The following is a 14,629-nucleotide window of genomic DNA, read 5'->3' on the forward strand; positions in this document are numbered from 1 at the left end:
AACCTGGCAGAGCACTAATGCAGAAGAAAAATTCCCTGTCTAGTTTTTGCTGCTGTATTAAGTTAAATTTGGGTCATGAAAGGTCTGACAAATGCCCGAGCATGAATAACAGAGGAGAATTAACTTCTGTGGCTGGTAGTGGAGGAGCAGAAATACTCATACTTGCAGCATCAAGGAGCCATTAAAGGACTTGGTACTCACAGGACCTCAACTTCAGAGACAGTAAATGTGAGACACTGCATCTATTTAGAGTACAAAGTTGTTTAATTACCGTCTAAGTTGATCGCTCATAGGGAGAGAGCAAAGATGTGATGTTGCTTAGAAAATCTTAATACTATAGTAGCACAAATCCCACAAAGTCAGCATGACAGCTTCTGAAATTCCAATGCTGTGTGTGCAGAAAGGCAAATCGTGCTTTGACTAGCTGATTCTTCTAGCACATGTTTTTGGTAGGGATGCTAAAGAACACTCCAGAGAGAAAACTGGATAGCTTTCAAATTGTACCAGAAAGAACTGATTAGTCAAGAAGTTGGGGATGCAGACTGAGGACCAGGAGGGAGGGAGTTTCAGCTTGATCTGCTTAATGGTGTTTAACTAGTGTAAGAGCAGGTATTTATAACCTGTAAAGTAATTTGGGGGTGGAAATTCATAAATAACTGCATGTGTGTAAGAGCAGGTGTAAAGTCGGAGTAGAGGAGACAAATAGCAGATCCAGGAGATAAAGGTAACATTTTTTTAGCTGGTACTTCATCTGTAGCACTTAAAGCTTCCTGGAGTTAGTGAGGAAAAAACCCGAGTTTTTTGTTTTGTTTCAAAGAGAAGAACATCAAACAGTCTAGCAGTTTAATATATCTCAGGCTATTGCCAACCAATATTGCCTTGTTTTTGCACATTGGAAACAAATACTTTTAAGCATAATATAGTTACTCAGCTCTTAACTGGGAAAATGAGCTGTATTCTGTGCCAACAGTATAAGATGTATAATTTTCATATAAAAATATTTTTCAAATTATATATCTATAGTGAACACTGAGTACTCTGGAATTTTTACGTGGTGTCTAGAAATAGGGATGCTTTGTATAAATTAGATGCTCAGGTTTCAGCACTGTCTGCATAAAGAATATAGAGGAAAAAAAATCTGGTCAGAAGAGAGGGTTTAGTGCTTCTGTGTTGCATATCAGAGGATGGCATAGCTATGGTATACACCCAAAGCCTGCTTTAAAAGCAACTGTAGTTCAGTAGTTTCAGATACTCACAGAATCTGAAGTTGGACAGAAAGTTCAAGAAGAATACAGTAGAACTTTGCTTTTTTGTTGTTGTTAAAAGTAAGATTTAGGAATCCTATTGTGAATTGTGGTAACAGTGTTTTTCTATGGTCAGTCTAAAATTGAAACACATGCACAAAAGTTAGCAGCTTCTTGAACTGTCACAAACAAGGAATGTTTCATCAGTGTAGCATCATGCCTGCTGGCTGGTTGAATTTTAACTTTGTTCATCTTCACTGACCTGCATATGCATAGATATTAACCAGTTCTTCTTTTGCTTTTTATATTTTAGTAGACCATTTTGCAGTAGTCTTTTGTGAAGCAAATTTTAAGTATATTTTCCTTTAAGATAGGTACCTTGAAGTGATATACTGTGGTCTTCCTGGTGACCACTTTGCAACGCACATTGCCAACAAACGATCTTGACTTGGACAGTTGTTATTGAATTTAATTTCTTGCCAGTTAATATAAAACTTCAGATCACTGTTTCAGGTACTGAGATGAAAACAAAACAAGACCCCAACCAATGAAGAAAATGCCTTTTTCCCTGCCTTCTCCAGGCTCAGCTTCCACCAAACACCTCTCTTCTTCCCTTCTGCAGTCTCAGGTACCCTTGTTTTCACTGCATGTTAACACAGTGTCCTAGCCCCTTTGGTGAGGTAATGAGTGGCACAAGAGGGTGGAATTGGTGTGTGATGTTTTCCTTCTGATGCCACTCCTTGCTCCTTTTCCTCTGCTGCAGCATGACTCCTCTGCAGACCACAACCATTCAGGGATGAGCCCCCTCCATGAGCTGCAATTCTTCTCCTCGTGACCGCTGCTCTTTCTTAAATATGTTTGGCCAGAGGTGCCATCGCTTTGTGATATTTTGATACACGCTGCATACATCAGCTTCAGAACTGGCTATGAGCAGCACATGCAGCTCATGACTTCCTGCCATGCGGGTCATACCTTCAGCACCCCGCTACCAAAATCCTGCTGGTTATGCCTGATATGTTCAAAGTCTCCCATCTTATTTACAATTTGAGATCTCTAGATTATTTTTCCCAAGACTTGAGGTTGTGATATTAAATAATAACCAAGTAACTGATTATGTTGTATTTTCATGGGCAAATTGTCAGTGATAAGTATAGTAGCCACTTAACTGCCAGGTTCAAATCATAAGGGACACTAAAGTCGCTTCATTTTTTTTCAGTCAAAAAAAACCAGTTGCTAAGTGGTTATTATTTTGACATTTTTTTAGTAGAAATAACTGCTTTTTTTTTTTCCCTTCTAAATAATCGCTTTCCTCAGGTAGCTTATTGAGTTGATTCTAAAATGTGTGTCTCTTACAGCTTTGAACACTTAAAACATCTGTTTATTATTTGTGTACTACACTCCAGTTTTTTTTGTACTACACTTTAATTTATTTTTAAGATTGCATATGGAAGTCATAAGTCTTGTTGCTGTATGTTATTAACCAAGTAGAATGCAGGCACTGACCATATGAAAATAAACACAACAGTTTTGCAAGCTAAAAAACCCTGCTGCTTTGTAGCTCTAAAAAGATGACACACTATCCATGTGTTGTTTATCAGTTCATTTATCTTTTTTCTATATTTAGCAGTTCAGCAGCCATCTTAAATTTTCAAAACAAAAAAGCCTTCATTGACTTTTAAATTCTTGTTGTCACTTTCATTTTAGTTAAGATGAAATACAGTTGCATTTTCCTCATGTTTTTAAAGCGTCTTTTGTATTTTTGGCAAAACTTTTCTTGCTTGAGTTCATCATTAACAAAATACAAAGCTTGATCTGCTGTATAAAAGTTTCTAGTGTCATCTTTCAGCATGTCTTCAAAGACAAAAGGATCCACTAAATATTCCCTTTTAGATCCAGACAAATAAGGGTTGTGATAAAAAAAATGCCATTTTAATTATTTATTTATATTAAATCTCCTCTTCACAATGAAACATATCCAATTCACAACAGGGGATACTTCTTATAAATACTGGTGATCATCACCTTTACTATACTGTAAATGGAAAAGTAATGCAAATGACACTGAAAATACAGGAAAGCTCCTTTCACTTGTGGAGCATACTATTGTTACCCTCTTTGAAAGTATCTTCTGATCTTATTCCTCTTAGCACCGAATGCTTTAACAGTTTGCATGTTTTCTCTTACCTGATAAGTAGGTGCAATTGTCAAAACTTGTCCAAAGCTACCCAGGAACAAGGTTTAATCTTGGATGATAGTTAAGATGGGCCAGAATAATCCAATTTTGAACAAGTACGCGGAAGATGCAGACTGCTATTGCAAGCAGTCCAGATTCCAAACCCATTTACTGACAATTGGTTTTCTACAGATTTTTAATCCAGTAATTCTCTTGATGTTTTGTGGTAGGGTTGTTTCTGTGCTTTCCCTGAAGACACAAATGTTTAACAAGTAATCTTTGCAAATTTTAATAGTAAAAATACAGATATTACTATTGGGCTTAAGAAATTCGGTAAACAACGTCATTGCTGCAAGAAAGCCAAGTTAGATTTCTATAGTAAAGACTAGTGGTTTAAAACAGTAATCCACTTAAAAAATTAAGCAGCCATCTTGCAGCAATCAAAGTAAATGCTGTCTTTGTCATTTGCAGACACAGAACTAAGAGTCCTGTCAGAAATATGTCCTTGAAAGGACCAAAATACTGGGAGAGTTTGAAATTTTCATGAGGAATTACCATATATGGTGCACTTGCTGAAAAAACTCTCCAAAGTGGAGATGTTGAGCGTGCAAGAGAGAAATACAGAGCTTGCGTAAACTTTACTATGTTCTCACTGTGGAGTTTAGGACATCGTTTATGTTCTTTTAATCTCCTCATGAAGAAAAACAGTTTGGGTAAGAGCAGCCTGCTAACATAGAAAGCAAGTAATTGATCTGGTTTTCTTTAGTAGAATGTGTACCATACTTTGCCTTTTTTGGAGAGGAGTACATGAAGATTTAGAAGTACTTCAACCAAGTCATTGCCAAGAGCAGAGGAAACTAAGTATAACAATTTCATGAAAGAAAATGTCCTTAGACCTCTCCCATGTGAACAACATTGTTCTGATTTTAATTCTGCCCAAAATGTTCATTTCCTACATAAGTATGGAAGAGATATTCGAGTCAGTGTCCCAGGCTTAATGCAAAGATTTCCTTTTAGAAATGGTGCTTGCAGGCTTATCTCCAGGGAATGGATACTTAATAAAGGTAATAGTCCTGTGCCTCCTGTGGCAGAGTGATAGGCAGTTCCAAAATAGACATTTTTGGGATGCCAGCAGTCCCAAAGATGTTTCTAAACTTTGTCTTTAAAAAAGCAGGAACCTTTTCATCAGCCATGTGCAAACTAGGTGTTTGAGATCAGTATACAGTTTGTAGCTACAACTGACTGGTTGTGAGAAATCTGTTCTAATGAGAAAGCAGAAAGAACAAAGAAAATTGGGAAGAATTCCTGCCTCACATCTCTCTTTGTTCCATCACTGGAGTAAAATTCCATTCTGCTTAGCATTGTGTAGAGAACAGACATTGTTCATTGTAAACTAAGAATCCTTGTTTAATAACTGGTAGAACTCCATAGCTTGATTTTTTTTTTTAATGGGTTTTTTTTAAAAAAAAAAAAAGCTTCCTTTATTCCTTAAAGACAAAAACATGTATTTTTCTAAAAATAAATTTATTGGCTCAAGGTCTGATATCCTGGAGCTGCTTGAAGAAAATTAATTTCCTCTATTGCAGTTACTGTGTGTTTTAAAATGGAACTGCGCCTTTATTCTAATGTTCTCCACCTAGTCGTGCTAGTGACTGTATGACAGACAACAGTGATCTTACTGGCTGGTAGAAATGCAAGCCAATAAGAGCAGGTCAAGCTCTAGTATACATAGTATTAGACAGTAAAAAATTTTATATATAAATGTATTGTTGAAAAAGCTAAAAGAAAAAAGGGAAAATTATACATGATTTTATGTCAGATTTGAAAACAATATTTCATGCACGTCTGCTGCTTGTCTATGTAAGCATATCTGTCTACTACAGCAAAAAGGAAGACATTCACTTTGATCTCTGTACTTAAAGAAGAGTCAGTTGTAGGGGGCTTTCAGCCACTTCATAGACCATAAGAGTGCTTGAGAAATGTAGTACCATCTGTACAGCTTTTTTCTCTCTGCAAGTGAAATGTCTCTCTACATATGAATTCAGCAATGTTTTAGTCAGGGAAAATTTGACTTAAGTCTGCAAACCATCAAGTTACATCAACAATTGCAAACATCATTTACACTTTTATTTCATTTAACCTCGATTAAGCATTAAGTGAATGAGATTAAACTTTATACATTTATGCTGTATTTGTTGCTGAATTTAATGTCTAAAGACTGAAGTCTGTAAGTTTTTGACACTGCTGAAGGGGAGTGGAGGAAGCAATTCTCAAAGAAAATGTAAATGCTCAACTCTTTAACAAAGGCACACTTGCATATATAAACTCTTTCACTGGCACTAATTATCACACAAAGTAGATGTTGTGGTCATGTTCTATTGAATATATTATGTGTTTATAATTTTAGCTACTTCCTGTCATGACAGTGATGTCTTTCATTCTGTTACTTCATAGTATCTGTTCTTTGAATGCTGTTGTGTTTGGCAAAAAGAAAAGAAGGAAAAAAATGCAAATACACTCCCACTCACCCCTGGCAAGTCCATACTGAGGAATGTAGTTTTTCTCAGTTCTACATCAGCAGTTCTTTAACAGTGATGCAGCATTTTGTGGCAAAATGCAGACAGCCTTTCAGGACTGCTTTGGCTTTGACTTCTGGAACACTGTTCCATTTATGGTACTTGATTACATTTTTACAAGTTGAATGGAGTAAATATTTACTGCTGGAATGAAAGTTTTACATATGTACATCAGGCATTGAATAAATAAAACACTTTGAGTATCTAACATGTAAAAAGATGGATCTTATCCTTGCAAAGTGTCTTTGTATATTCCACACTGAGAGAAGTGGTTCAAAAATACTCCCTGAAGTGCTAAGGTGCATACATCTTCAGAAAATGCATGCAGCTTATTTGTGGGTTGAGTCAGCTGTTGTCTTTACAACAGAATTTGTAATGTCTCAGGTTAAACAAATGGAACACAAACAACTTTTGTAATCATCTGGCACACTGTTTAAACAAGAGCAATTTCTGCTTTCTCCTGCATTTGTGAATGATGACCTTTATCTTCAACAAAGAATATAGTAATTCTTTTTATACTTTCCTGTTATATTAAAGTAGCCTGAAAGTTCTGCCTTTGATAACTAATTTTTAAGCTCCAGTGCTCTGACATGGATTTACTAAGTTACATTTAAATGCTATTTAACTTTCAACTTTCCTGTCTTTGAATTATTACTGTGTTGGATGTTCAACAGGCTGAAATTCCACTGCGCTGCACATCACGAAACACAGACATTGGGGAGAGAACAACTATTACTTGAAATAGAAAAAAGCAATGTAATGAATTCCAAGGAATTAGAACATTTTGAGGTGTATAATAAAACTTTTAACTTTTTCTTGGTTTTGCTGTAGGGAATTGTAGGAATGAATTTTCTTTTGATGTAAAATAACAGTAAGCAGCTATTTGATGCCTAGGATATGGAAGAGGAATATTGCTTGCATTTTGAGGGAATCTGTATTTCCTTTCTGATGGTTAGTTAAGAAGAATGTTCTTTCTTTCATTGACCTTAATTGTGTTATGCACTGATTTTAAGCAATTGACCTAGGAAGAATTCCAGTTGTATTTGATGGAATTTAACAGAAGCAGAAGACAGAGGTAATGGTGAACTGTTAGAGTTCTTCTAATCTTTCAGATTCTGTTGTCTTTACTAGATTCTCAGGATATGGAGCAACCTTAGAGACACAGGTTCTGCTTTGTCTTGGTACGCATTTTGTTATCATCACCGTATTAGCTTGAGCTGAGCAAGCTTCTCCCTAGAAAAATTTAAATACGTGCTAAGCCTTACACTTGTTCAGTGCTGTATTTCTGCACCTGAGCACATTTTTGTTGCCAAGTCAAGGCTTAAAATATAGATACTAACACATTTGCTGTGAATCCATATCCTTTTCTTAATGTCTTCACACTGCCTGCAAGAGCAGTAAGCTTTGCAGCTACTGCCTGGCTCAGGATTTCTCTGATGCAGGTGTAGTTGAGTACTGCTGTAACACTCACTCTGTCTATTCACGTGTCCTGACGCAGGAGAAAAGGACAGGTGTCATGATTGCGGTTTCTAGCCTGCATGTTTGGGAATTCATATAATTCCCTTAATTGTACAAGTATGTTGGTACTAGCTGGGAGGACATGGGACGTGCTGGTTTATTTCGTCTTTTTCAGTAAGGCTCACTTAAATGTAATGAGATATAAATGTAGATAACAATAACAAAACAAACTGAACAGACGATAGAGCCATCTTTGGATTTACATTATATCCACATAACTTTACTATACCAGTTCCAGAATTCCTGCCATCTTAACAGCTTTTTGGACAAGTCGGTGTTTGCTGTGTCTGATTCTGAGTTGCCCTTGTACAGCCTGGCTAGCCTGGAGCACAAAACAAAACAGTGCAAGTGATAAGCTTGAGTTACAGCCTTGTCAGGGTTAGGAGAGGGAAGCAAAAGGAAGGGAGGCCTTCTCTGTCCAGCAGTCCATTAAGAGAACTCACAGCATGCAGCATGACTTTTCCATTTGCAGTTAGAAACTTTTTCTTTGGGATCCTGGGGTTTTTTCCTCCCCACTTCCAGTAATAGGAAGAAAGTCAGATTTAGAAAACAATAGATGTCGTTATGCATGGTGGAGAGGACTGGCAAATGAACAGAAGTAGTTTGAAGGGAAACAAAGGTAATCCTTGGCTATAAGTAAATTGGTGAAGTTGCTGGGTTTTCTAATTAAGTATCAAGAATGATACAAGCTTGGATGGAAGGGAGAGGCTTTGATAGTTATTTTCCAAAATGAAACAAGCTTGGCAGTAAGGTCTTAAGAGCTTTAAGGTCACAGACGACTATTTCCAAACATAATAAATTTTGCATGTAGAAGGCATCTACTGACATGTAACAAAAAGCCATTTACCATTGTTAGAATATTGTACTAATTTTTAAAACAAAACACTGTTGGCCTTTGCATTTTGGTGTAATACCATCTAACTTTCTTTTGCTTTTGTCTGTTTTTTATCTCCAGGAGATGCTCTAGTTGCTGTAAATGATGTTGATGTGAATTCTGAAAACATAGAAAGGGTTTTGTCTTGTATTCCAGGTCCGATGCAGGTACAGTAGTTGAACATTTATTCCAAATGTCCTTTGAAAAAATTAATATTGTTTCCAGCCTTTCTTCCTAAGGAAACAGAACTTAGGCAATCTTTTTCTTAGAACTTCCTCATCTGCTCTATGAACACATTGGTTGACTTAAGTCAAATTTAGAGTAGAAATTTCAGAGTTTAATTCTGGTAAGTTTTGTGAATAGAGGGAGGTGCAAGTGGTTTACTAACCCAATGTCCCATGAGGAGAAACAAGGCACAGTCTAGCTGTTATATATTCCATCATGGACCAGGGTCAGAAAGCATATGCAACATTGTGCAAGAGACTATAACGTACTTGTAAGTTTAGACTACCCGTGACACCTGATTTTTTTTTTTTAATTTATTTTGGTCCAATATGAGAATCAAGGTTATACTGTGCCTGCAGCAAGTTTCTTTATGAGAAATAGCATATAAGTATGTGAAGAAAGTTTATTACTTTTCCTGCTCAGAAAAAAACTTCATGTTAGCGCTTGCATCAAAATTACTTTTTGTTGAATACAAGGAAGTGACTTCTGCACAAGCTTTTAACCAGCGATAGTTGTAGTTGGTGGCAAGTATGGTTGCTTTGAGAGTTGTTATTTTGAATATTCTAATCTCAACAAATGAAGGACAAGATATGCAATGTTGTGATACCTTGCTCCTGGTGGGTGATAGGGCTGAAGATGTGCAATCTGACAATAGCATGCATTGATGTCTAGCTTAATAAATATGTCAACTGCAGGGCAATAGTGGCTTTTTTGTCAACTGCTGTTCTTAAAATGGTAGTAATTGCTATGTAAATATTTAAGTAGCTATCCTTCATCAAAAGAAATTCACAAACCACAGAGAATAAAAAGAAGCCTGAATTTACAAGTAGTGCTATTAAAAGATGTTTAAGAGCATGTAAATGGAGAAATTGCTACCGCTTTCATAATTAAATAGAAAAATTCATTCTTGAGTATTTAAGATCTTTCAGATTAAGATATTTTATAACTGGACAACAATGAAAATAGATAGATGTTGTAATAAAATTAGAATAAAAACAAAACAAAAGCAAATGAAAAAATTACCTGATTAATAATGTTTTTTCCTCACGAAACCTACTGCATATATCTTCTTTTTTAATTTGAATTATAATTTCAGAGTTATAATGGAGAATTAAATAACTAATAAAGAACTAAATACCTATTTCAGAATAAAACCAGGAGAGTGTTAATTACCTGGAATGTAAGTAGCAACAGATTAAAATTATAGTGTCTCTTACAGTACACGTGTAACCTCTTGGTAGTTTTTCTTCAGGCAGAAGAGATGTTGATCATAGAAGTATTTTACAGTCTAGAGATAAACAGTAGTAGAAATTTTAGATTTTGTTGAACGTGCTTTTGTTTTAAACTTAGGTTGTTTAAATGCCTGTAGCACTACATCTGCAACTACAGTAAGGTTGAGTATTGGTATGTCAGTTTAGGAAACTTTCCAAGATACTTGACAATATAAAGCTTGGCTAAGCTACCAGAGTTGTGGTCAGGTATTGGCAGAGCTCCATAGTAGAAAACCGTTGCCTTGCCTTTGTCCAAATATGGATTTGCTGTAACTGTTATTAAATACAGAATGATTAAAAAAGCACAGATTATATAGTTTATTTAATGGTACCCTTGCTAGATTAAAGTATATGCATTACTTGTTGCTACAATGCTATTCAGCCCTTTATATAGTAGTTACTTTTAATGTAACTGTAATGTTTACATTGTCAGTAAATCTGTCAAGTAGACAGCGATTACTTGAAACGTTTAACTGTTTGTCATGCTGGCTTTCCAAAACCTTTTATTAAAGTGCAATTATTCTTTTTTTACTGTGCAGTTTGAGTCAAATCATATAAGAGTGATTGCTGAAGTAGACTGGTGGAGAATTAAGAGTTAAGGAGGTTTTTTTGCAGTGTAGAACACTAAGTTCATGCTGCTGAAGAAATAGAGGGCTGTTGTTGCTGAGATTTAGTAATAAAGACAGCTGTTACGCAAACAAAGCTGTTACGTATTCTCATTCATCATATGTTGCAAAACACCAAAAAAGATGCAGTTCCAAGCCTTTTTACTGGAGTTATAAGTTATGTACATAAGCAAAGTGACTGCTGCGCTGGATTCGATGTTAAAAGTCACTGGCAGTAACTTCAAAAACTACCTAGCTAGACTCTTTCAGTTGCAGCGTATAGCATAACATCTCATAACAGTCTATCTCCAGAATTTTATCTTCCTTACCTTGATTTAAGGCAAACTACCTTCTAGGTGTGTAAGGGCTGATTTAATGTTCTTATGGAGAAGTAGAAGTCTAAATGCTACATCAGTCTTTTTGACTTTAAATAACAGAACTGTTTCTGTTTGTGTGCTTGGATGCTGCCTAATAAAGTCCTGTTGCTGATTAAAGCATTGGACATCTCCATTAGAAGTTCTATAGCAGTTAGTGAATGTGACAGGCCAAAGTATACCCTCAGTCAATGCCTGAGATAGTATGATAAAGTTACATTCTGCAGTCTAAACACTTTCACATTTCTGTAATCAAAACAGCTGCCGTTTCCTAGCACCACAAGACAGAGGAGAGAATAGAACAGAGAAGATACACTAGAAGAATATACTTCTTGTTGCCTTGATACTTTGAAGTTGCATAACCATTTTACCTGGAACTTTATAAAAAGCGTCATCCAGAGGCAGACATTTAGGATGAGAAATTTCAGCCTGAAATTTTGAGTTGCAGTTGTGCAAACCTTACACATATGGAAAATGGAGATTTACAACAGGAAATGGCAGGCAATCTTAAAAGGCATGCATTGCCACCAGCTCTGCCTGTAATAAAATCCATATTCTAAGACATACAGCTTTCGTGCAGACAATCAAAAAGCATGCCTTTCTGGGTCAGACCAACAGTATAAAAGGTACATTTTCTATTTATTTTGCTGACAAACATTTTAAAAATAGTATTAAGAAATAAATTAAATACAGAATGACCTTCCTGACATACTTTCCGAGCTTCAAGCAGTCAGTAGTTAGGGGCTTGTTGGATTACTTACAGGTTTGTACCTTCTCCTTTCTAAGTCTAGTTCTTAAAATTCCTTGACCTCCATAGTAACCTGTAGCAGTGATTTATTTGCATAACTGATACGTATTACCTTAACTTTTGTTGGTTTTCAAACTGTCATCTAAGATATTCTTTAGAAGAAATAAAATCAAGTTGTGAAAGATTTTGTAGTCAGTATTTATAGATATTATTATAAAAAATCTTAAAATTTATAAATAATTTTATAAATAAATACATTTTAAAATTTATAAATAATTACATTTTATATGTAATTATTAACATACATATAAAATTTATATGTAATCAGGTCCTGTGCACTACAGAGGACAGAGATTCATTTCTCCTCCACAAAAAAATTAGTTTCTTAGGATATTTAGAAGTGTAGTCTCCTGGTCATTTTCTGTTACAGCATTTTGCAGCCTCGATGGTCTTTTTCACAGTATTTTAGTTTTTAAAGGCAGGAAATAGAACTTGGACATATGTAGAGAGAAACAGAAAATGTCATGTTTCAAGCTGTTGGATATAACTAAGATTTGCAAAGGAATGCCTAGTGAAATTGTAGAGGAAGATGTTTCTCCAAATATAGTGATTGCACATCTGCGTGGTATGGTATTGCCCATAGTGCTGTGGGGGACAGCATGGATGCTTACAGGATGAGGGAGAGTTACAGTTCTGTTAGGCCCAATTTGTGTTGAGCTTCTGTGTGCAAACACCAAATATCTGTGTCTGTTAAGACAAAACAGGTCAAATTTGGGATGTTTTTTTTAAACCAAGAGACTAAAAGGTAGACTGCAGCAAGAATTAAATCCATGTGTCATTACTGTAGATGCTGTAGACTTGAGTGTCACAAATAAGCGTCAACAAACAAGATTAGTAGAAGTTGAGAGAAATAACTGTTGAGCCTTGAGGAAATCTGCAAGAAGTTAATAAGGGATGTCCTCTGAAATCTGTGCGGATGGCATGACGAACAAAGAGAACTGAGTCAGAATGCTGGAGAAGAAAACGTACATCTATAAAACTGTGACTGATCAAGTTACTGGGTCTTAAAAAGCCACTGCTTCTCAGCTTAATGTTTCTGCTCTAGTTGTTAATACACAGTGTAATGAATTGAAGCTGAAATGATGAGGAGAGAGTGAGGGATGTCAGAAAAGAAAGTGGTAGCACATGGCAGGAGAGCAGGATTGAGTGCAATACTGTTCAAGAGAATGAGAAAAGAGAAAAAAGCTAAATAGCAGCCAAAGTAGGAGAGGAAAAGATGAATGAGAAGTGTTGGAAGGGAGTAGAATGGAACAAGAATGCAGCAGCCAGTGACATAAATGTTGTAGCTGGAAGAGCTGCTGGTGGCACTTCTCTCAGATCCAGTTGGACAGGCAGTGGGTGTTTTAAAGCATCATCATTTCTTGCTGTCACTCCTCTCTTTGAAAATACAAAAATGCAAATTATCTGTATTTAAATGCACAAAATACCTGTGTTTGGGCTTTTCAAATTTAATGCAACTGGGGAAATATAAACCTTTTTTGTTGCATCAATCATTGGGCAAAACTGTCACTGACTTGAAAGATTTAGAAGCTGGATTTGATGTGATGTATTATTTTGAGAAGTTCCCGGTCAACAGACATGTTAAGGATACTTTAAGGCAGACAAATAACCTTGAGTAAAAACACATGAAAGAGGGAAGTGAGGGTGTGCCTATTAGTCCAAGTATATTTGATGAAAACTAAGTATCATCTCAGAAAATAAATAAATTTTTTCTCCTTGGAAATTATGATTGTATACTCAGTGAGCAGCTAGCTACTTCTTACATATCCTTATTTCATACTTAAAATGAAATGTTCATTCACTAAGAAAAATAATTACTCTTTCATCGCCGCTGTAACAACAAACAAATGTAATTTTTGTAAGACAGTACTCATAAAAAGAGGTCTGCAAAGCAAATTGTAAATCACGTTTCCACACCAAGTTTGAGTTTTCTGTTGCTTGGGAGCCAGAAAATATGCATTTATTCTGAAATTACTGGGTTTTACTTTGTTTAGGAAATAAACAACAGTAAACATTATGTAATTTATTTTTTTTACAAAGTAAGGTTGTTGGAGAATGTTCTGGTTTTGCTTTTATTTTTTTTTTGCCTGACTTTACAGTTTAAAAAACAGAAGAAAACTGAATATAGTGAAAATATTGGCAGATTGAAAAAATTGCTACTTAGCATTACAAATTAACAGACTTTTGCAGTTGAATGTAAATTGATTTTCCTGTGTAAATGCATCTGTCACTGCACTCAGACTAGCGAAGAAATGCTCATGAAAGAGCCTTGAGGATATGTACTTAATGAAAGTGCTGACATTTTGAAAGAAATAAAATATTTTGTGTGTTTCAAAAGCATAGTAACAGGTTTTGTGCTCAGACCAACCCAGAGCAGTATGTATATTTTTCCATTCTCAAAACCCTAAGAAGTATGAAAACACACCAAACCACATGCTTACTCACATGGTTCATAGAGCATGTAATAGCTGGCTTTGTCCTTAATACAGGGTTATGTAAGGCTGAATATATAATTGGTTTTCTTGGAACAGCAGGAATTTTTGAATGCTTACATCTTTGTCAGTAAAGCTAAGAAAATGTAATATCTTACAGGGCTCAAACTGGATCGGTTTCATCTGGTATTAGAATGTAATTCTAAAGTACAGCCTAATTTTCACAATAATTATTTCTCTTAATAGGTTAAACTTACATTTGAAACATCAATATTTGAGGCTAAAGGAACTTCTCAGCAAAAGCATAAACAGGCACAGTCAAGTATGAACAATCTGGTTCGGCTCCTGTGGGGAGAAGATAGTGCAGACCTTCAGCAGGCTGTACAAGAAGTGCCTCACATTGTTATGTTTCTCACAATGAAACTGGACTCTGAAACATCGAAGGATGAGGTATGTGTCACACTAAGTACAACTGAGACGTAAAGTAACAACTGTCAACAGTAACTGCTATGCCTTTTGATGTAAAAAA

At 35.7% G+C, this 14,629-nt stretch overlaps 1 protein-coding gene across 4 annotated transcripts in view; it reads left to right on the forward strand.

The window, feature by feature from the left end:
* INTU (inturned planar cell polarity protein) overlaps window positions 1–14,629 on the forward strand; it is a 56,712-nt gene that overhangs the window by 11,707 nt on the left and 30,376 nt on the right. For all 4 annotated transcript variants that reach the window (XR_009818424.1, XM_061992545.1, XM_061992544.1 and 1 more), the window contains exons 3-4: window positions 8,467–8,552; window positions 14,347–14,550. Coding sequence is in view for 3 of the 4 variants with exons in the window: in XM_061992545.1 (XP_061848529.1) it covers window positions 8,467–8,552; window positions 14,347–14,550 (290 nt within the window). In the remaining variant the exon portion in view is untranslated. The remainder of the gene's footprint in view (window positions 1–8,466; window positions 8,553–14,346; window positions 14,551–14,629) is intronic.

The sequence above is a fragment of the Colius striatus genome, chromosome 3 (genome assembly GCF_028858725.1).
Source record: "Colius striatus isolate bColStr4 chromosome 3, bColStr4.1.hap1, whole genome shotgun sequence".
NCBI lineage: Eukaryota > Metazoa > Chordata > Aves > Coliiformes > Coliidae > Colius > Colius striatus.